At 37.3% G+C, this 24,382-nt stretch overlaps 1 protein-coding gene and 1 non-coding gene across 2 annotated transcripts; one reads left to right on the forward strand and one right to left on the reverse strand.

Annotated features, from left to right (window-relative positions):
- Nucleotides 1-984: 984 nt before the first annotated feature.
- Nucleotides 985-1,091, reverse strand: LOC131654344 (small nucleolar RNA R71). Its single transcript, XR_009299385.1, has one exon. It is a non-coding gene; the product is annotated as a small nucleolar RNA R71 (small nucleolar RNA).
- A 1,120-nt stretch (nt 1,092-2,211) lies between these two features.
- On the forward strand, nt 2,212-2,790 carry LOC131646307 (uncharacterized; the record flags this gene model as incomplete). Its single annotated transcript, XM_058916377.1, has 1 exon — nt 2,212-2,790. A coding segment is annotated over exon 1 (579 nt), but the record flags the coding sequence as incomplete, so codon positions are not given.
- Between the last annotated feature and the right edge of the window lie 21,592 nt (nt 2,791-24,382).

Raw genomic sequence — 24,382 nt, forward strand, 5'->3', positions numbered from 1 at the left:
CTGAATCAACAGAGCGAAAGTTTGAGACGAGGATTTTTAATCAATTGGAATTAGTAAAGATTTTTAATTTAATTATGCAAAAGCCAATGAACCTTCGGATTGCCTTTAGTTAAACGAAATACATACTGATACCTGTCTTTTATTATTATTCTTTATTTTCTCACAATCACTTTCCCTTAGGAACAATCGAAATTTTAGTACTCCTAGCTTTACATAGTAACCTTAGATAACGGTAGATCGATTCATAGTCCCTGTGGATTCGATATCTTTTAAAACTACACGACACGACTGTGCACTTGCAGTTATCAGATTTATAGACACGTAAAGTCGCGATCAAGTTTTTGGCGCCGTTGCCGGGGACTATTTAAGTCGATATCGTAACTCACTGTTACACCGTAGAGACTAGGATAATTCTTCCCTTTCTTTTTGAACGATTGTATGCCAAATACTCGTTCACAAGGAGGAGACTTAATACAACGAATTAACGAGATCGAACGTTTCATTAACGTTAAACGTCGAGCTCGCAACCTTCCCGAAGTAGCAGAAATTCCGATTAATCAGGAATTGAATTTTACTGATCAAATCAATCAAATCACCCCGAAGTTAGAGATGGCTGCTATTCGTCCTCTTAGAGACTATGCTGCTCCTTCACGCGCTGAACCGCATTCAAGTATCGCACCACCTGCGATTGAAGCGAACAATTTCGAACTGAAACCTTCACTGGTCCAAGCTGTTCAACAGAATCAATTCTCTGGAAGCCCTGTAGACGACCCAAATCTCCATTTATCCGTGTTCGTGCAATACGCCGACACTATCAAAGCCAACAACGTTAGTTCCGAAGCTATTCGATTACGCCTTTTCCCTTTCTCCTTGAGAGATAGAGCGAGAGCGTGGCTTCAATCCCTGCCTTCCAATTCCATAACTACGTGGGATGAATTGAAGAGAGTATTCTTAGCAAGATACTTTCCGCCTAGCAAAACTGCTATGCTTAGAGGTCAAATCAACGGATTTACCCAGAAAGATAACGAATCGCTTTTCGAAGCTTGGGAACGTTACAAGGACATGCTTAGAATATGCCCTCATCATGGACTCGAACCATGGCTGATCATCAATACCTTTTATGGTGGTCTCTTATATAACACTAAAATGACTATAGATGCCGCTGCTGGCGGAGCATTAATGGACAAACCCCATGATGAAGCATACAAACTCATAGAGAACATGGCACAAAACCATTACCAATGGGGAGGAGAACGCGCCGCTCTAGAGAAAGCCCAAACCAAAGGAGGAATGTACGAAATTAGTGGTATAGACCGCGTTAACGCTAAAGTAGACGCTTTAACTCAAAAGATCGAGAATTTAACCATCACTCCTTCAGCCACCGCTGCCGCTGTAGCACCTAACTGCGAGATTTGTGGATTGACTGGGCATGTAGTTGCTGAATGCCAACTCTTGACTGGAGTCCCATCTGATCAAGTAAATTACGCTCAAGGAAACCCTTATTCTAACACGTACAACCCTGGATGGAAAAACCACCCGAACTTTTCTTATAAGAACAACAATGCGTTGTACGCGCCTGGACAAGCACCTGCTGTACCACCTGGCTACCAAAAAGCGCCTGTAGCTGCTCAAAACACCCCTAGGAAGTCAAACCTAGAAATCATGATGGAGAACTTCATAGCTTCCCAACAACAAACCAATAAAGACTTCCTGAATCAAAACATCCACAATAGCGAGCAACTAAAACAACTATCGAACAAAGTAGATGCTTTAGCTACGCATAACAAAATGTTAGAAACTCAAATCTCACAAGTAGCTCAACAAAAAGCACCTACTGCTGCCCCTGCTGGCACGTTTCCTGCTCAACCACAACCTAATCCTAAAGGACATGCGAACGCGATAACACTACGAAGTGGAACTAATTACGATGGACCCATAGATCCTAGAACCCAAAACGTACCCATTTCACAACAAGAGCCAAAGGAAACCCAAAAGAAAACAACCGACGAACAAACTGCTAAGACTGATGAGAACAATAACGAAGTGGAACCCGAAAAGGAGAAACCTTATGTTCCACCCCCACCTTACAAGCCACCAATTCCTTACCCTCAGAGATTAGCTAAATCAAAAACCGAAGCGCAATTTAAAAGATTTGTAGAACTTCTGAAGCAATTAAACATAACCATACCATTCACAGAAGCCATAACTGAGATGCCTTCGTACGCTAAGTTCTTAAAAGAAATCTTATCAAACAAAAAGAAACTCGAGGATAACGAAACTATAACGCTTACCGCTGAATGTAGCGCTATCATCCAAAACAACATGCCTCCAAAACTGAAAGACCCTGGTAGTTTCTCTATACCCTGCGTAATTGGAAAAACCATCATAGAGAAAGCCTTGTGCGATTTAGGAGCTAGTGTTAGTTTGATGCCTCTTTCGACCTGTAAGAAACTCAATCTAGGTGAGCTTAAAGCAACAAGAATGTCTCTTCAACTAGCAGACCGTTCAGTTAAATATCCTGTAGGAATGTTAGAGAATATCCCTGTTCGTGTAGGTCAATTCTACATCCCGACTGACTTCATCATTATGGATATCCAAGAAGATTCTAACATCCCGATCATTTTAGGAAGACCATTTTTAGCGACCGCTGGTGCAATTATAGATGTAAAGCGAGGAAAGCTTACTTTCGAAGTAGGAGAAGAGAAAATAGAATTTATCCTTTCCCAATTCCTAAAAGCACCTTCTATAATTGACACATGCTGTTCTGCTGACATAATCGACGAGTGTGTCAAGGAAATAAAATCCGAACCAAATAAGGAAACCGAAATCCTAAGAATTCCTATGCCGCCAATTTTTGAAGATGACAACTGGCGTGAGGAATATCAAGATAACCACCTGAGTGAATGCTTAGCTTTAACCCCTGATCCTATACCTGGACCAAAGAAACCTGCTATAGAGCTGAAGACACTCCCTACCGATCTTAGATACGAATTTCTAGACGAAGAACTAAACCGACCAGTTATAGTGAACGCCAACTTGGGACGAACCGAGACTGAAAAATTACTTAATGTCCTAAGAAAATACCCTACCGCTTTAGGATACAACATATCAGATCTGAAAGGTATAAGCCCTTCTCTGTGTATGCACCGCATTATGCTCGAAGACGATAGTAAAACCTCTAGGGAACATCAAAGGCGAATAAATCCTATTATGAGCGATGTGGTTAAAAAGGAAATCCAAAAACTGCTAGAAGCTGGAATAATATATCCTATATCCGATAGTAAATGGGTTAGCCCTGTTCACGTCGTACCAAAGAAAGGAGGAGTCACTGTAATCACTAACGCAAAAGGAGAATCTGTAGCACAACGTACCCAAACTGGATGGAGAATGTGCATTGACTATAGGAAGCTAAATAAAGCTACCCGAAAAGACCATTTCCCTTTACCTTTCATAGATCAAATGCTCGAACGCCTAGCTAAACACTCACATTTTTGTTATCTGGATGGATACTCCGGATTTTTCCAAATTCCTATCCACCCTGACGACCAAGAGAAGACCACATTCACCTGTCCTTATGGTACATTCGCTTATAGACGAATGCCTTTTGGACTCTGCAATGCACCCGAGACCTTCCAAAGATGCATGATGGCAATATTTGCCGACTTCCTAGATGGAATAATGGAGGTCTTTATGGACGACTTCTCTGTCTGTGGAGGAAGTTTTGAAACATGTTTAGAAAACCTTGAAATGGTGCTTAGACGATGCGTAAGCGTAAACCTAGTCCTTAATTGGGAAAAATGCCATTTCATGGTTCGACGAGGAATTGTACTTGGACACATCGTATCCGATAGAGGAATCGAAGTTGATAAAGCAAAAATCGAAATTATCGAAAACCTTCAACCTCCCAAAACCGTTAGAGAAATAAGAAGTTTTCTGGGACATGCTGGTTTTTACCGACGCTTCATTAAGGATTTCTCTAAAATAACCAAACCCTTAACTGAACTACTCATGAAAGACGCCGAATTTATTTTCACCGATAAATGCACTGAAGCATTTCAAACGCTTAAACAAGCATTGATCTCTGCGCCAATCATGCAACCTCCCGACTGGAATGAACCTTTCGAAATAATGTGTGACGCAAGTGATTATGCTGTAGGAGCCGTTCTAGGACAAAGAAAGGATAAGAAACTACATGTCATATATTATGCGAGTAGAACCCTAGACGAAGCTCAGATGAATTATGCCACGACAGAAAAAGAATTATTAGCTGTCGTATTCGCATTAGACAAATTCCGTTCTTACCTGGTAGGAGCCAAAATAATCATATACACTGACCACGCCGCCATTAGGTACCTCCTAACCAAAAAGGACGCTAAACCAAGACTTTTGAGATGGATCTTGTTACTACAAGAATTCGATCTGGAAATTAAAGATAAGAAAGGCACTGAAAATGTCGTAGCAGATCACCTCTCTCGATTGGAAAATCTGAAACCCGAACAAGTACCAATTGACGATGATTTCCCTTATGAAAGACTCATCGCCCAATTAGAAGCAAATGAATTCGAACCATACCGTCCAAACTCTGAAACCGAGAAATTAGCTGAAATAGCTTTAGCCCGATCTAACACACCTTGGTATGCAGATTTCGTAAATTACCTAGCTGCTGGTGTGCTTCCTCCTGATCTAAGCTACCAACAGAAGAAGAAATTCTTCCATGACCTGAAACATTACTATTGGGACGACCCACTCCTTTTCAAAAGAGGCCCCGATGGAATCTTTAGACGTTGTGTACCCGAGGAAGAGATAAGAAGCATAATAACACATTGTCATTCTGCACCGTGTGGAGGACACCATAGCACATCTAGAACCTGCGCCAAAATCCTTCAATCTGGACTTTTCTGGCCCAACCTGTGGAAAGACGTCCATTTTGCTGTACTAAGCTGTGATAGATGCCAACGAACTGGAAACATTTCAAGACGCGATGAAATGCCTCAAAAAGGCATTCTTGAAGTAGAAATATTTGACGTCTGGGGAATAGACTTCATGGGACCGTTTCCGTCATCGTTTGGAAATCAATATATACTCGTAGCCGTCGATTACGTTTCAAAATGGATAGAAGCTATTGCTTCTCCTACAAACGATACACGAGTAGTTATTAAACTTTTCAAAAACGTCATCTTTCCTAGGTTCGGTGTGCCAAGATTGGTAATTAGCGATGGTGGTTCCCATTTCATTTCAAGAATACTTGAGAAACTCCTTCGAAAATATGGAGTAAATCATCGAATAGCCACACCATACCATCCACAAACAAGCGGTCAAGTAGAAGTATCTAACCGCGAAATAAAACAAATATTGGAGAAAACTGTTGCTATATCGAGGAAAGATTGGTCAACCAAGCTAAATGAAGCTTTATGGGCTTATAGAACAGCTTTCAAAACTCCAATAGGAACTACCCCATTCAAACTCGTTTATGGAAAATCATGCCACCTACCAGTAGAGTTAGAACATAAAGCCTATTGGGCCATTAAGAACTTAAACCTAAACTACACTGCCGCTGGTGAGAAACGACTTCTAGACATAAACGAATTAGAAGAACTTAGACAAGACGCTTACGAAAACGCCAAAATCTATAAAGAGCGAACGAAAAAATGGCACGACAAGCGTATATCTAGGAAAAATTTTAGCATAGGCGATAAAGTGCTCTTATTTAATTCTAGACTAAAATTATTTCCTGGTAAGTTACGATCTAGATGGTCTGGCCCTTTCGAAATAACTAACATATTTCCGAGTGGAGCGATAGAAATCAAAGGAGAAACCGTCAAACCTTTTGTCGTAAATGGGCAACGTCTTAAGTATTACCATCATCTCGAATACGATGAAAACATCGAAGTTTTTAAACTTGACGAACTGCCCGCTCTTTCGAAAAAATAGTTTTCTATTTTTAAATCGTCGAGCTTACGACATTAAACAAAGCGCTTGGTGGGAGACAACCCACATTTATTTATTCTTTTTATTATTTTTTATTTTAATTTTTATTTTATTCTATTTTATTTTTAAAATTTTTAATCTTTAATTTCCATTTAACTATTCTATTTTTAATTATTCTAGATTTTAATTTTCTTACTATTTTTCATACATCTTATAATAACTATTATAATTATAGCCGCTTTCTTCATTCGAGAAAATACTTCCTTTTTATAATTATAATTATTATTATAACTTGTTTTATTTAATTTTATTTTTTTTAAAATTAACACTAGCCTAGTTCTAACTTAATCTCAATATTTTCAACTTCTAGGTTTTTCATTTAATTACTAACTACGATGCAAGAAGTTGACAATATGGAAGTTGTGTTCCGTGGTAGAGGACAAGAAGCAAGATTTAACAAGCTGGCTGAAAGACACATGGAATTGACTTGCTATCCTCACCAACCAACTATGGTGAAGCTTGGTATCGAAGAAAGCATCCTACACCTGCTTAACCAAATCGGTTGGACTGGTTCTCACTTGTTCCGCAAGTTTAGCACTTATCGGAAGCTCACTTTGGAATTTTTGAGCTCACTGACCTATCTTCCAAACTGTGGACAAGGACTGAAAAAAGGAGTTATTCTCTTTAGACTCTTTGGTATGGAGTTTAATTTCTGCATCCGAGATTTTGCTGAAATGTTAGAACTACCCCATGGACCTGATGCATACGCCCAAGTAGCTGAACAAAACCTTCCATACTGGGAGTTGGAAAAATACTGGGGCAAGATCACTGGAAACGACAACCCTGAAGAGAATGAATTTCAATCTGAGAACATCCACAATCCTGCTTTCCGCTACTTTCACAAGATCCTTGCTCACTATATTTTTGGCAAACCAGATAATGTCACTGAAGTTACTAGAGAAGAGTTGTTCATCATGTTTTGTACATCTCAGAATCGCCCGGTCAATGCCATCGCATTCATGCTTACAAACTTCGAGCGCATCACGCAAGACGAAGTTTCACCCATTAGGATTGGCGGATTTGTCACTATGATCGCTAATGCCATAGGAATGAGAGTGCCTTTGCTTAGATTGACACCTTTTGGTACCCATACCTCTATGGACATCAATTTCTGCTTTAATCGAGGTATCATCGGTAATCTTGGACCTGATCGTTTTGAATTGCTCATTGATAACAAAGTTTGGTATCAGTTCACCTTACCGAATCCTAGGACAAGTGTGCACAACCCTACCAACTGGCTTTACTATGGTCAGATTCCTGAGAGAGAGCCATCACCTGAAACTCCTCAAGCTTATGAACATTTTGATGAGGAAATGCCTGCATCTGAATCTGAACCTGAAACACCTCCTGGTTATTATGAACCTCTTCCTATTGATGAACCTGTATCTGAGTATGAGCCTGAAACTCGTTCTGAAGATTCTGCTGATGAATACACTGTTGACATGACTGATGTCGAACTCGAGCCACAACAACCCGCTACGTCCACCGCATCGGTAAATCAAAGGATGCCCAATCTGAACACGCACGAACAAGCAATCAATGCACTACAACAAGATGTACAACATGTGCGCAACGAGCTTCACACTTTGCAAATGCATTTCTTCGATTTCATCGACACCGTCAATGCTCAGTTCGACGAAGTTTTCAAACACATTCAGTCTAATCAAAACAACAATAGACGTGGCTAGATGTTACCGTATTAGATTATTAGATTTTTATTTCTAGTTTTAGCAATTTCTATTCCTAGTTTAGATTTTCATTTTTTCTGCACTTTTCCATTCTGCTATTGTTAACACTCAGTACTGATTTAATTTTAAAATGCAATATTTTATTCACTACTGCTGTTGTGTTATAATACACTGCTATTAACTGCTATATATATTTGCCTGGCTATCACTCTTTGCTGTTAATAGTATTAAAATAAGATATTGTTCTGAACTGATGGACACTTTTTGCTGTTAATGGTATCTGTCAGCACTGTCTGGTCACCTGCATGCGTGCCCACTTGCCTGCCACAGGAGACGACCGTCTCCATCTGTGTGGGACCAGCAGATGCCATTCTTGGGACAGGAGACGCACGTCTCCATGCTCTGCCCCAGCAGACTGACTGCCTGAGACGCACGTCTCCCAAGGCCAGCAGTCTGCATTTGACCACGCAGACCATTCCTCTCTCCCTCTTGAATTTTGAATTTGAATTTCAAAATTCATTCTCCTCATTCTTCCCCTATTTATTCCATTTAAACTCCATTAACCTCATTCATCCTCCATCATTCACCTCTTAAACTCCATTCATTTCCCATTTTTCTATTCTATTCAAACTTCAAACACCACCATTAATCCATTTTAATTCTCCATTAACCACCCCATTTTCAAACCTCACTATAAAACCACACCACCACCACTCTTCTTCCTCACAACTATCATACCATTCTCTACTCTTCTACACTACATTTTTATTTTTCATTTCCATATTCACCATGCCTCCACGTTCATTAATCCGTGGTGAGCGTCCCGAGCGACCACCTCCCGACCTTTCAAACATTATCTTCCGAGATGATGCTCAACGAACAAAATATGTTGCTTTCTACGAACGTTCGGTTGTTCCCACAAAATTTGTGAACACCGAGTGTCTAGAAACTTTGGGTCTCATTGATGGTGTCACCCGTTTGCTCACTAAATCTAGCCTCCACCATCTTTGTACCGAACCCGTACCTACTTATGAGCCGCTCGTCTTAGAATTTTTGAGTTCCTTCAACTACGACACTCCCTCTAATCAACCATTCTCAACCGGTAGCATCCAATTCCGGATGTTCAACCGTGAATATGCTCTAGATCAAGATGTCGTAGCTTCATATTTGCATTTTAATCATGCTCCAATTGCTCACCGCTCAATCTTTCAAGAACTCAATGGTCGATCCTGGGAGGATCTCGCTTTTGAATTTTGGTTCCATCTCACTAGAGAAAATCCTACCGGTTGGAGAGCTCTTCATGCTTCTCACATTCAAAACCCCGCTATACGTTATTTTCAACGTGTTTTGGGGCATATTATTTTTGCAAGATCCAACAACCACAAGGTAAACCAAAATGAATTATTTTTCCTTTACTGTGCGCTTAACAATATCCGTTTCAATGCCGCACCGTTTATGTTCCAACACATCCAAGGTTTAGTTAACACCCCCGCTACAAATCCATTCTTGCTTGGAGGCATTATTACTACCTTGGCCTGTGCTTTAGGTCTTGGTGACGAGCTCCTATCACTCTCTCATCTCATGAAGCCTGCTCAGTCACTCGATCTCACTTACTGCCGCGATTCCCACTTGGTTTCACCCCGCCATGATGGCCGATACACTTTGGTCGTCAACAAAGTTCCTATTCCTTATGTCATCCTTCCTTGTCCTGAAAGAATTAACATCCGTTATGTTCAACGTTGGAGGCTTATTGAAGACAACCCTCAAGATGACCAACAAGAACATCCTAATGAACCTATGGATGCAAATGAAGAAGAACTCAACCAAGGGCAAGCTGATGTCAACCAACCTCCTCCAAACAACCCTCCGCCTATCACTCTTGAAGCCATGTATGCTGCTATTCAACGCCAAGATCAACTCGTTCAAGCTATGCAGACAAACCAAACTGAAACAATTAGGCTCATCCGAGAGATGCAACAGGAGCACCGTGACTATGCTATTAGGAACGAAAGTCAATACGCTGAAATTGCCACATATTTGCATGATCTTGACATTCGTGTTAATGACTCTCCTGATAGACGTCGCCGTGTTCGTACAAGAGGCGCGAGCAGTTCTCAAAACCGCAACAATGAGGAGTAGTTCTTATGCACTGAGGACATTGCATCATCTAAGTCTGGGGGAGTCGTATTATTTCCTATTTCCTTTAGTTTTTCCCTTCAGTTATTTCCCTTCCTTGTAATGTTTTTTCTAATTCAATAAAGAATATTTATGGAATTTAAGTCTTATATGTATAATTCCGTAGTTATTTCAATTTCTTCCATTTTCTTGAGCCATAACAAAAATTTTTGCTCCTAAACGATAAACGCAAACCCCACACGTTCGAGAAATACAAAGCTACTCAATCACTCAACGCACCGAAACTGAATTAGTCAATATCCTTATTGTCGCAACACTCTAAAACCCCCGAGTATACGTAACCGATTTGAATACCCGTTATACCAAAACCATCGACTTTAAGTTTTGAAATAACCCTTAGTAGTTTATTCTAGCAGTCGGCACCGTCTTAGATACAAACTACGCAGAGAGTCGATGAATATAAGTGTATGATCCTCATAATAATTATGTGTTCAGCTATAAGAAGAAATGTGCCTACTAAGTAAGGTGATCCTCACAAGATCATTTAACCTAACGGTCGCAAATCTCATATACAAAGAATTTAAAAACTCACTGTCGATTGGTTCAGAAGTCATCTGGTAATGAACTTGGTAGGAAGGACTATTGTCCGATTCCCCACAATCTACAAGTGAATGCTAAGGAGTATACCACATATTGTGCCAGAACTCCATGAGAAGGATCATAGTCACTAACCGACTACTCTGCTATGTGCGTGTCAAGATAATGGGCTTAATGTGATTGCGCGCGAATGAAAAGGGTGAAACATGATGACAAGTCAAATAGGTCGAGCTATAATGGCATGATTCGGATTGGTATGCATACTGGGAGTTGTTTAGTGTTGTTACTATAGGTTTATTGCTAAGATTCGTTATTTCCGAATAAGAACACTATGTAGCTAAGTATGACTGAACGACGTGGTGGAAGTGTGTTTCATTTATCTGTATCTTCTTATTTTGCTTGAGGACAAGCAAAGGTTCAAGTCTGGGGGAATTTGATAACACGATTTTATATCGTATATTTAGCCTAAAATCCATAGATATTTATAGCATTTTCCATTTATTATGTCAATTTATTATGATATTACGCGTGTATTTGCTTTGTTTCAGGTTTTACACTTCAATTACGACTATTTGCGAAAAGGAAAGAAAATCGAGCTTAAATGACCAATATTTATGCTTAAAAGACGAAAAGGGGTGCTGTAATGAAAGAAGGGTGCAATTAGGACCCAAAAGGCCCAAAAGAGCAATCCAGCCCACGAAGGAAAGCAACCCAGGCCACACTAGTAAGCAGAGACGCACGTCTCTGCCACCTCAGCGAAAAGGGAGACGCACGTCTCCACGTCCAAGTCGGCAGAATCTCCTCTTTTCACGCAAAGCAACTGCAAATCCCCTCCTATAAATAGGACCTGCTATCTCACTTCAATCTGTCCGATTTCCTGCCAACGAAGTGCTGCCGAAATTGTACCGCGAACTGCTTTTCCTTATTCTGTTTTCATTTAACCGTCTATTTTCTCACAACGATTTCTACACTGGAAATTGTTGTGAATTTTTCATAGATCTAGCCTTACGTTAGATTTATCGCTTTATTTCCTTGTTTTTATTTTCTGCCATTTAAATTCCGAAGAACGATCCAGCCAACCTGTGGTGGAAGTTCGAGTACTTCAAGATTCAATTCAATTCAGATTTATTTTAATTCAGGTTTTTATTTACCGCCTCATTTATATTATTTATCTGCATGATATATTATATGCCATTTAATATGCTTATTATTATGAACCGAACCAATATATGTATGTTTAATCGTATTAATATGTCTGGCTAAAATACTAAAGGTGTCGGTATGTAAAGTAAGTTAACCGTAGGGATCCGAAATAAATTGGCTAAAATTATGTTTTATTAATTATCACTTATTTTTGGTTTATATGTCTAGTTTAATTAGTAAGTCTTAAAACCAATAGAGCGAAAGTTTGAGGGCTTAAGACGGTCAAAGGTTAAAACCAATAGAGCGAAAGTTTGAGGTCTTTAACTGGATAGTAGACATAGGACATTAGTTTTAAGGACGGCGAAAGCGTATTAAAACTAATTGGAACTTATTTATTTTCAAAAATTGTTTTTACACTCGAGCGGGATGGCGAAAGCGTACGTTAGGGGTATTAGCTTGCTCCGAGTCAACAGAGCGAAAGTTTGAGATTAGGAGATTTAAATAGATAACAACCTCGTAAAATAGGCATTTTATTAATTACATTGTTTCCAAAAAGCTCTTCTAAAATCTAATGGGATGGCGAAAGCGTACATTAGGATTAGGATAGTAGTCTGAATCAACAGAGCGAAAGTTTGAGACGAGGATTTTTAATCAATTGGAATTAGTAAAGATTTTTAATTTAATTATGCAAAAGCCAATGAACCTTCGGATTGCCTTTAGTTAAACGAAATACATACTGATACCTGTCTTTTATTACTATTCTTTATTTTCTTACAATCACTTTCCCTTAGGAACAATCGAAATTTTAGTACTCCTAGCTTTACATAGTAACCTTAGATAACGGTAGATCGATTCATAGTCCCTGTGGATTCGATATCTTTTAAAACTACACGACACGACTGTGCACTTGCAGTTATCAGATTTATAGACACGTAAAGTCGCGATCATAGGACAACCCAAACCATGGGTGGATATTATCAAGGGTAATTGATTATCCTTTAACGAAATTGAAATAGAATACATAGCCTCGATTAATATGGATTGAGAAGTATATGTAGTCATAGAGAAACAAGAAGTAGCATCCAAATTAAAATATAGGGAAAATACGTTTATAACGTATACCCTAGGAGAATGCGTTTCAATGAAAGCAGTCAAGTAATTCTTGGTTAATATCTGGAACTTTGTATCCCTACTTGAACTATGAAGAATGATACTTTATTGTTTGTTTTAGATTAAAATTAGACAGGGATTTCGTTCTTTTGAGAAGACCCTATACTATATACCATAAGTCTATTTTCCTCCGAGAATGGATGTCTGAGTTTAGATTTAAAATTGATTTACTAAGGGTGTGTTTGGATTGTGGTGAATATAATTGATTCTAGCATAATTAAGTTTGGTAGAATTGATTTTAACAGAATTGAGTTTAGCATAATTGATTTATGGTTGGATACATTTATGTTAAAGTGAGTTGAACAGTAAAATTTAGTGTAAAAAAATACCCAAAATCAATTCTGGAGGTAGAAGCTACAAATTCTAGCTTCAAATAGAAATAATTATGGAGATAGAACCAATTCTACTTTTGATAAAACAAACACCTCAAAATCACCCAGAATCAATTCTACACCTCTAGAATTGATTCTAGGCCTTCCAAAATCCAATCCTAACATGCTATAAAAGTCATAACAATATGGGTGATGTTCACTAAACTGGCACTTGTCTTATAGGGGGTGAATAGTAATGGGAAAATTGATGTGATATGCTAGAGTGCTTATTAAAGTGGACATAACACATGAAATGAAACACTGTATAGGCATTAGGGATCCAAAATGAAATAATATCATGGAAAAATTAGAATATGAATGGAAGCCGCCATTTTGCACAACTTGTCAAAAATTTAGCCATGAATTAAAAGAGAAGGTAAAATAAATAAAGGAGCAAGAACAGAGTAAGCAAATATGGATAGAAAAAACTGACAAAAATAAGACCACAGAGAAGCCGAAAAATACTACAACAAATCTAATAGAAAAACAAAGAGAGGATACAATAGAGCAAGGTAAAGAAGAATCGGGTGCATAACAACCATAATGGACAATTGTTGGATCTAAAAAAAGGGAAAGAAAGGCTTGTAGTATGGAATAATCCAATGAAGATAGGAAACATCATATTTGGATGTAATAATGGATTTAAAGGGTTAAGAATCGGTGATAGCTTGGGTCCAAATGATAAAAAGGTTCCATAATGTTAATTAGCATGTAATACTATATGCTTAAATAAAAGAGCAATATATATTGAGGTAATAACACATAGCAAAAGGTAATGGTTATAGTTGGATAGATAAATATACACGTCATCCCAATGGTAGGATTTGAATAATGTGGAAAAGAAATAATATTGATGTAGAGGGAAAGCTCACAAATTGGTTGATTGTGATATATGCTCAAAATCAATTTCACAATAGGAAAAATATGTGTTTGGACATCATGAAATATGCCAATGAAATTAATGGTCCATGGATGATTATAGGATATTAAAACATTTTTTATTAAAGGTAATGGATAGAATTGGTGGCATTAATGTTTAAGAAGCTGAATACCATGATTTGTAACACATGATGGAAGAAGTGGAACTCTATGAGCATGAGACAACATGAAATTACCTCACTTGGACAAATAAGCATAAAATTGGAGTGATCTACTCCGTAATAGACAAATCCATCTGTAACCGAGAATGGTTCTTAAATTACTCAACACCCATATTTCTAACCATGCCTACATCAGAGGTAAAGTATTTAGACAAAATTCAAAGTAAGTCATGTACAAAGCACACTTTAAATTCTTGAATTGCATTTTAGAGAAGCCAGATTATCTATCTATACTTACTAATAGTTGGAATGCAGAAGAAAGAAGTAGATCTATGTATATTATCTTGAGAAAAATCAAAATACTATAACCACTCTTGAGTGCCATGATTAGACAAAAACTGCAATGGTGCGTAAATTTAAGAGAATTGAATGTTGTTGGCACAAGAAGAAGAACAACTGGAAGTTAACTTATTTAACTCAGGAATATATTGAAGTTGTAAAGTGTTGGTCTAACTAAATTTTAAAAGAAATAAAATTGGAGGAAAAAATCCTTTTACAGAGATAAAAAATCAACTGGCTGAAGCTAGGAAACAATTTTTCCCATGCTACTATCAAGGGAAAATAAACAAATTGGAATACACAAAATTTAATATCAGAATGGGAAAGTTATCACTAAACATAAAGAAAATGAGCTCGACTTAAGAATATTTATAAAGATAGGTTGATCCAACCAGTTATAGACCATGAGATTTAGGAAGCACTCAAGGGAATAGGAGATTTAAAAGCACAAAGAATGGATGGTTATAATGCTAAAAGCCTTAAGTCTGCATGAGATACATTTAAAGCAGATATCAGAGCAGTTGTACATGAATTTTTTGAGTTCAATAAGTTATATAAAGCTTTCAATTATGCGGGAAATAAAGTATAAAAATTCTCAATACAATCAGGATGTCACACATTCAACACAAACATAAACCTGTCATGTTTTTTAAACTAATACATAACACTATCAGGATTAGAATGAATAAAACTCATAACATATATCTCAACTTTTCAATAGCATAGTATTCATAGCATATTCCAACTTAGGTTCAACATGCAACAGATTCATAATGGTCCAACAATAAAGACATAACATCTTTTGAATCATAAAAAGCAACAATACGAATAACTCCTCAAATACACCATAAGGTTCAATAAACAAATAACAACATGCAGCAAGTATTCATTTCCCCCGAGTGCTACGTTCAGAGCAATGACACCAAAAACTCGACTATAAGCGGAAACGGCTACTCATCTAGATTACCTGCACGTTACGCACGTGGAGGCAACATTCAAACAGAAAGGGTGAGATATCAAACTATATAAACGGAATTATGATAAATCATCTATATTAGGTAAGGAATATAAAATTAATCACCGCTTCAAACATCATCATTATAAACAATACAAAGAACATCATCAAGAATAGTCTTGATATCCAAACACAGGCATCTTCAACATATCACCACATAAGCAATCACAATGCATAAACAACAACTTCAACCAACAACAACTAAAAACGACTCGAATGCGACTCAATTGTGCATATGCATGTGGTACCATTGGAGTAAAACTCCCTGTCATAACCCAATTTTTGACCCTAAGATCATACATCATTTGCATATCAATCATCAATCAAGAGTTTCATCTTAAAGATCTGCTCTCGGTGTTATGCTCACTTCATCTGTAAGAGGGATCATCAAACACCAATGTTTTTCTACTTGTATATGTTTTACTAACCAAAATACCAAAAATATTGCCTTGTGCTTTTGTATGTTTGTGTTTTGTAGGTACCAAGTCAAAGTATCCTTCAAAAAGGGCATTTTTCAACATTTTCACTATGCAAATCGATTTGCATAAGGTGTAAATCGATTTACACAACTGATTCTGCACCAGATTTGCTTCTGCCATCAGTGCAAATCGATTTGCATAATGTGCAAATCGATTTACATAACTGTTTTTTCCCCAGATTTTGCCTTTTTCAGCTATGTAAATAGATTTGCATAAAGTGTAAATCGATTGCACCAGTGCGAATTTGGAAAAATGAAGGCAAACTTCAGCTTTTGAAAGTGTTGACATCATTTGCAAGCATGGGAAGCATGACTTAGCTCTTACATTTGATTATCTACATCATTTAATCATAAACCCTCATGTGATTGCATCAAGACCATTGAATTTCATTTTTGGCTCCAAAACCATTTCCCAAACCTAATTCTATTTTCCAGTCCTAACTCCAAGCCACAAAATTTCCCAAGCCTAAGTGCTATAAATTGAGGCATTCCCCTCCTCATTTTTCAAGCTTTGATAGCCAAGAAAACTCTTGCTCTTTCTCTCCTCACCTCTTCCAAACCCCTCACTCAAAGCTCTCATTTCTTCCACAAACATTAGTGAGTTACATCTTGAACCTCACTAATTTAGAGCTAAACCTCAACATAAACACTACTTCCTTCATCAATTGTGAGAGATCAAGGCTTGTGGTTGTGTGTTCTTAAAGAAGATTCAAAGTTTGTGAAAGATTTGGTAAAATTTTAGATCCTTTCCATAATCCAAGATGTGATCCATTGTTGTTTATGTTTGATGCACCTTTGGTGCTACATTGATGAGATTTGCTTGCTTACTTGATACATTTTCATGCACAAATTGATCCAAGATCACGAGGTGTTTGGTTTTATGTTTAAACAAGTTTTCTTCTCTTGATTTGCTGCTTTTTTGAAAAACTGTATTGTGCAAATCGATTTGCATCTGGTGCAAATCGATTTACATAACTAAAAAATTGTGCAGATTTGAAAACAGAGTTATGTAAATTGATTTACACTCTGTGCAAACCGATTTACATCTGAGCAGAATGTGTTTTTTGCCTTTTTTTGACTTGTTTTTGGTTCTAACTCATCTTCTACTCCATTCTTTTGATATTTTCTTTGAATCACAAGTTAGAGGCCTAATTTCTCTCTAATTTCAATGGACTTAGGGTGTCGATAGGATGAGAATCCAAATCCGCAATATTAAGTGATTGAAATTATGGATGAAAGGAGCTTTTGAATGTGGTTCCATCTTTTACTTCTTTTTATTTTGATCGATGAAAGTCTTAATGCCTTGAGAATTATTATGGATTCTTGGTAAAGACTAGATCGCTCCCTATTTTTCTTTTCGTGCGGTATTGCTTTCGGAGAGTGATCTACATATCGCTTCTCTCGCATTCATTAGCACATAAAGTTTTGATCGGCCTCGTTGTAGGGTGATTTCTACATAAATCACTTGGCGATCTGCTTAACATAGCGCAATATTTCGTGTCCCGAATAAAAAAAGATCAAATATGGAAGAGAATTGTATGCAGTTGATTTAAGACTTATAGAGGTTTATCGTGTAGTCGCTATGATTTTATCAAGCTTCTGATAAATTTCTATTGAATTTAAATCCTAGGACATCCTTCACTCACCATCGATCTTTCTTACTAACTTTGATAACATACTTGACATGCTTCAAGATGGTTATCTTTAACATCTAACAATTGACTTTAATTTCCGCAATTTATTATATTGCTCTTTATATTTTTCGCTTTATCGCTTTATTTTATCATTTCATCATATTTACATTCCGTTATTTTCTCTTTGTCCATTTGGACGTTTATATTCCGCTATTTTCTCTTTGTCCATTTGGACACTATGTTTATGTTTCCGCCATTTTCTTTGTCCACTTGGACCATACTTTACTTTTATGCTAAAACGCTAATAAATAACAAAAATCTAAAAAAACACCTAAAGCTCTCTTTCGGACTATTGGTTACTATCTTGAGCATTTTGGAGATTCGGACTTATGGACTTAGGACCTTTGGACCCTTATTCTATTGTTACTCTGTTATTGTTCTGTCTGTCTGGCATTGGATTGTTGTCTGCTTGTATATGCAGGTATTTCCTTGAAAGCCCTTGATGGTTGATTCCAAGGCATTGATATAAGGATTTTACTCGAAAACAGCCGTTACTCTGCCCGATTTTTGTCAGAATTTTAATGTGCTTAATGCAAAGTGGTGCTAATATAATAAGTTCATCTGGATCCCCAAGTGGTAATGTGTTGGTTTGGTATTGATAAGTCCAAAGGATGGGAAACCTACCTTGACTCATAATGTCAAGTGTTGGCTTCTTTTTCGGTTAGACCGTTTCTTTCCTTAGCTTTTATTTTATGCACTAGGTTAGCCTCTTCATCTCCTCCCACTTCTTAGATTTTCAAAATCTTCTCCCTTTTTACAAAACCTTCTTATATTTGCAACCTTTTTTCAAAACCTTTCTTAAAAATATCTTTTGCCCTTAGTGGCTTTTCTTCAAAAAGTTTAAACACGACTTATTGTTGAAATGAGTAGTTATACCCCACGATTTTGAAATTGATTGATATAAATAGATCTTTTCCGCGTGAGAGAGTTAGTGGCATACTCGTTGATTTTATCCGAGTTGGAGCCCTTCTTTCATTTGCGATGCAAAGAAATCGTTTATTCTCATGCTCAAGATCAATGGCTGAGTATTTCTCTCCGACGACGATAAAGTGTTTATTCGTTTTTAAAACGTTTTCCCTCAAGTGGAACTACATTAGCTCTGACTTCTCCATTGCACCGAGGAGGTATGTAGGCACAAGGCTTAACGTCTTGCCGAGCTTATTTTAAAAATCAAACAAACTCTTTTTTAGCACACACACAGATTTTCAAAAAGGTTCCTGTGGAGTACCACAGATATGAGGGGTGCTTAAAACCTTCCCCTTGTATAAACAACACCCGTACCTAAGATCTCTTCTTTTTGTTTTAAAAACAAACTTTGGGTTTTTTCGTTCTTTTCCCTTTTCCTTTGGAAATAAAAGAGCGCGGTGGCGACTTTCACTGAAATATTGAGTCGAGTCAATCCTATGGCTTCGATCTCTGATTTTCCCCGCTATAGAAAAATGGCGACTTCACTGGGGATCCAGTTTTAAGTGTGTTAAGCCTATTTTTGTTTATCTGTGTGTTTTATTAGTATATATTATTATGTGCTTTGTTTGTTTATTTTCTTTTTTCTTTTTGGTGCTCGATGGTTCCTCTGTGATGAGATAAAGTCCTAACCCGGACTTTGGTGAGTAACTTGAGATAGGAGGTGGTAAGACCAATAGTTGCATGTCAGGAGCAATCCTAAACATGGGCATCATATGGTGGAACCCCAATCAGTGAAGGCCTCATGGAAGGTAGTAGATGTTGTTACGAACTATCGTAATAACGCTATTATTTTCAATAGTGAGTGTCCGTAGAAGCTGAATGGCCTAGAACCCTTTTAACCCATCTAAGCCTCTTTAGGATGTAGAGCAGAAACAAGTTCGAGTACCAATTTGAGCTTGTTGTCATGCGATGCTACGCTCAGACGAGGTCTTTTTAGGCATATTATTGGCGCCCATGAGCAATTGTGCGTGTCGGTGGTATCCGATAGAAGATTGAAAACTCTGGGAACCTTTGTAGAACCCATTCGACAGGAACAAAACTCCCTAGTACATACCTTTGTGGGTGGTTCTTAACTTTGACTCCATGCTCGTGACGTCGAACCTTTGAACCCTATTTGTGCGACCATGTGTGATCTTGATTGTGATTGCTGCATAAACCATGCATCCATGCATTCATTTAATTTCCAAGGAACTCATAGGTCTTTCTTTGTAAACATCATAAGTTTCATCAAACTCAATGGATCTTGGGTGTCGATGGGGTGAAAACTCTAATCCACCAAAATGGATGATTGATCTTGATGATAACTTGATCAAAGATTTGATCCAATATAGGATTTACCTCCTTCATGTTTTGATGTTTACAAATTAATAACTTGAAATTCCTTGAAAATCAAATAAATAAAAAACAAAAACAGCAATTGCATCATTTGCATACATACATCCAGGTTGTCCAGAAAACTTATTCTTGCTTATCTCCATCTTCAGAGTTGTTGTCTACCGTCAAGCTGATTCCTCGACACATTGAACTAGAAGCATGTATCTGAAAAGTATGGAAGACTGGTTTGCTACTCAGGGCCAACCATCTGTTATGTCGTGTAATTCATATTTTGGAGTAGAGAAGGAAACACTAGTTTGCTTTCCTCAATCAGTGCTTCATAGGACCCCGCATCAACATCCATTGTCTGTTCCTTCTCATGGTAACAAGAAGCAGAAACAAACTCATGATCGTGGTAGGACAACTTATGATCCCATTCCCATGACTTACAATGAACTATATCCCGCGTTGGTTCGGAAAGGGTTTATCACAACAAGAGCCATGCCTCCTCCTCGAAATCCTCCCTCAAAAGGATTCCGACCTGATCTTCATTGTGAATTCCATCAGGGTGGTGTTGGCCATGATTTATTAGGTTTCTACGCTTTGAAAGCCATAGTGCAAGAGTTGGTTAGATCAAAGATGCTATCTTTCAAGGATATGAGTCCTAATGTTGTCACTAATCCTTTACCAGATCAGAGTGGCTGAAGACAACTCAAAGCCCGATTTTCCTAAAGCCAAGTGTTTCAGACGAGATAGCTCATCTTTGTTGCTGATTAGTCACTGGGCCTTGTTTCTGTACTGTTTGTTTTTCCTTTATTGTACTGTTTACTTTTAGACTTTGTTTGTTTCTGAATGGTGATTTTAATGAAATGAGCATTGCATATTTTGAATTCATTCTTATCCATTGTGTTTATGTTTATACCTTCTTTTACAAAACTTTTTCTTCCATTTTCTTTCTCTATCAAACTTGTGTTTTATGCAAAGATTGGAGGGAGGATGATGACAACAAAATACCCAAGTTGTTGAATTGTATGCTTTCAAATAAAACTCTGCTGATGATGTACAGGCATTGTTTCAATTCCCAAACACTAGAGAAATAAGGAAGTTAATCCCTTGTCAACCCCTCTGAGCCTTCGAAGTTGGTGTTTCTTTCTGTACGAAAAAACCCGCATTTTTAACCTGGGGCAGGGTAGTTCTCAGTTAATTTGGCTGTGCATTCTATTTTAAGAGAATCATTCAGTACACCTTTCAACAAAGGTTTCAATTACAAGCGTTCTCCGCATACATCAAAGAAATGTTGGAGATGCCAATCAAAAGCCAATGATGGTTCATCAATCATTAAGCAAGGCAGTCACTATCTTTCAAAAATATATATATATATATATATATATATACAAAGAAAAGCCTGCTAAGTCAAAAATCCAAAAGATGACTTAGGCAAAAATAAGGGCATCTCGGTGACTTTAAGTTCAAAATAAACAGTTTAAGCAAAAGTTAGGGATATCAAAAGAAAAAAAGAGAGATAAAAAATGTCAATAAATTCCTCAAACAACAAAATGTTGTGTCCATAAAAATGAAGAAGTGACTGCCATCTCAAAATATCTCTTTGCTTGTGAACTATCATCACTATTAAAGGTGCAATTCCAGAAGTCTCTTGGAACCTGAATGCATAAGTTGAATTATCTGAGTGTTAGGACTGGAGATCATCACGAAGATGGGGTGGGTACAATCAAATTTTGAGCCTTATATACTTTGTGTCATACCCTAATTTTTGACCCCCCTGAGATGTCATATCTTCAGGCTTTTCATCAGATCAAAACAAATGCCCAAGAGCAGTCACTTCTTCATCTGGCATTTAATCGAGGATGGTCAGAAGTAAAGGAACTCAGGCAAAGGATCAATCAATAGAAGAATTAGTCTCTAACACAATCATAGGACTCAAAAACTTCAGTTCTATTCACCTATGATTGATTAGATACCCATGACTTGGACTCAAGATTGCTTACCTCACCAGTCTAGGGTTTTGAACTCATCAAGGACTAAAATCAGGGATTACCTTTGGGAAACCCTAAAAAGATCCAAGGCCTCTATCAAATACTTCAATCATCTTCAAATGATCCATATAAAAATATCCATTGGGCATTACACTCCAATTCAAGATCCACAGTCATCAATTTCATCTGGTCGACAATTAGGGTTTTTGACCTAATTCACCTGGATGGTTGACTTTTAATCAGGGCATGGATCCAAAACTCAAGACATGGTTCAAGGACTTCTACTACCTCAATATAATCCATTTACATCACTCATTTGAGGAGAAGATCTTGATTCCACACAAAAGTCCAAAATCTCACTTTATTTGGAAAAAGTCAACTATATAAGATCACCTTTGACTTTTAAGATTTTTGGTCAAACCATGACTTTTAAAGATAAATATCATCAATATATGGTTATTAAAGTCATTTGACCAAAGAAATTCAAAGAGATTCATCAAGGAGCAAAAAGTCGGGAATTAGGATTTTTTGAGGGCATTGTGGGAACTCAAAATTTCACCTACACAACTCAAAAAACTTCCAACATGAAAGTTGTAGATATTGAAAAATAAAACAACATCTTACAGTGCAACTTTTTTCAAGAAATCAATCATTTAAGAGATTTGGAATTTTCAAGCTTTAGGTTATAAAAACTAAGAAAATTTTATGTGTTTTTAACCTAGTTTTCATCCAACTTTGGGCTCATTTTTCACAATTTTCCCAAATGATTTTGAAGAAACCCCAAACCAATGATTTGAAGTAGATGTTTAGGGCTTTCCAAATTGTGCTCAACCTTCTCCAAATTCATTTTGAGCTAGGAGTTATGCTTGTTCAAAGTTGGCCTCATGAAGTGAAATAATAGGTCATGTACAATTTGAAACTTTGCAATTTTGTGCAAATAACCTCACTTATCGATGCTACATGACCCATAACACATATGCAAACATGCCATGCATTCACTCTCACCAACCAAAGTTTCCCGAAATAAGAACATGTGATTATGTAATGATTACATTTAGGAATTTATGGAAAATTGATGAATCATCAAAGGAATCTTCTCACCAACCAATTAGAGATCACTCTGCATTAGAAATGTCCCCTAAGATCATATGGAATCAATGGATAGGGAGCTAGCTCTAAAATGCAATGATCACACTTGGATATTCTTTGAAATTTCTTCATGCTTAAGAAACCAAAATGACTTCACTAAGCAAGCTCACTCCTCTGCAACTATACTGAACCATTTTCCTATAAATACAAGTGATATCCTTCATACCATTCACACCAAAGAAACTCTATTCCTTGCTTTCTCTTTCTCTTCTCATGCTTATGGTTTTTCAAAGTTCTTTGGCAAGAAGAATCGTTTTTTTCAAACCAGAGCTTATCTTTGGAAAGTAAGCATTCTAACATCTCAAGGGGATTCATTTGAGGTGATTCAAGCACCTGGATCACTTCTGTAAGTGGAGGAACACCATTGTGTGTGTTCACTTTGGAACATATGCAGTTGGAGGTCCATGGAGTAATTCAGAAGGTGTCGAGCGAATCTAAGTGTTCAAACACGTTCCTTAGGGTGTGGTGAAGCTATCCATATGGCTGCAGCTCATCTGTAACTGCAAATTCATCATCCTCTATCTTCACTTGAAGCTCAATTTGAAGGAGTCGAGTTGGACGATTCAGAAGGATTCAAGTCATAATAAGTGTTCAGTTAGCATCACTGAGTCCCCAGGAAGCTTTTAGGATCACTCACACAAGCCCAGGTGTTCCTCGTCATCCTCACGACCTCCATTTTCAGAGGTATTTTTTCAAACTCCAACCCACTTATTTGAGTATTCTTTCTCATATAGCTCGATACTATCTTGTTCAGCATCATAAGAGGATCGAAAACCCTCTATCATCATTCATTTATCTTTCAGTATAGCCATTTAATTTGATTTTTAAATTTTAGGGTTCTTCATGTTTTCTAGTAAATTAGTTAGATGTAGTTAATATAAATCTGTGTTAGTTATATATTTGAGTTCGTGAGGAAATTTAGAGCGAAATCCATGTTTATATCATCCTGTTTGGTTGAGAATTGAGCAAGTTAGCAAATTCAAAATCTTCAAGCTTGAGGAAGAAGACGACCATGGCTATGGCGCGCAATTTTCAAATCTTTGGGCAAAAGTTTATTTTATTTTTAATGGTATGTGTTTTATAAACGAATTCATCGTTTGCCCTAATGGCCTCTGTTATACCCCAAAATTTGCCCACATATTTTTCAAGAAAACTCCAATCTGAAAATTAAGGGTCTCATATAATCATGGATTTTTATTTCAACAAATATCCTGACATATGAAATACTTAGTTTTTAGAATTTTTCTTATACAGTAATTTGGCTTGCAGTTGAATTTATTCTTACGCATACACCAAATAC

Source organism: Vicia villosa, linkage group LG2 (genome assembly GCF_029867415.1).
Source record: "Vicia villosa cultivar HV-30 ecotype Madison, WI linkage group LG2, Vvil1.0, whole genome shotgun sequence".
NCBI lineage: Eukaryota > Viridiplantae > Streptophyta > Magnoliopsida > Fabales > Fabaceae > Vicia > Vicia villosa.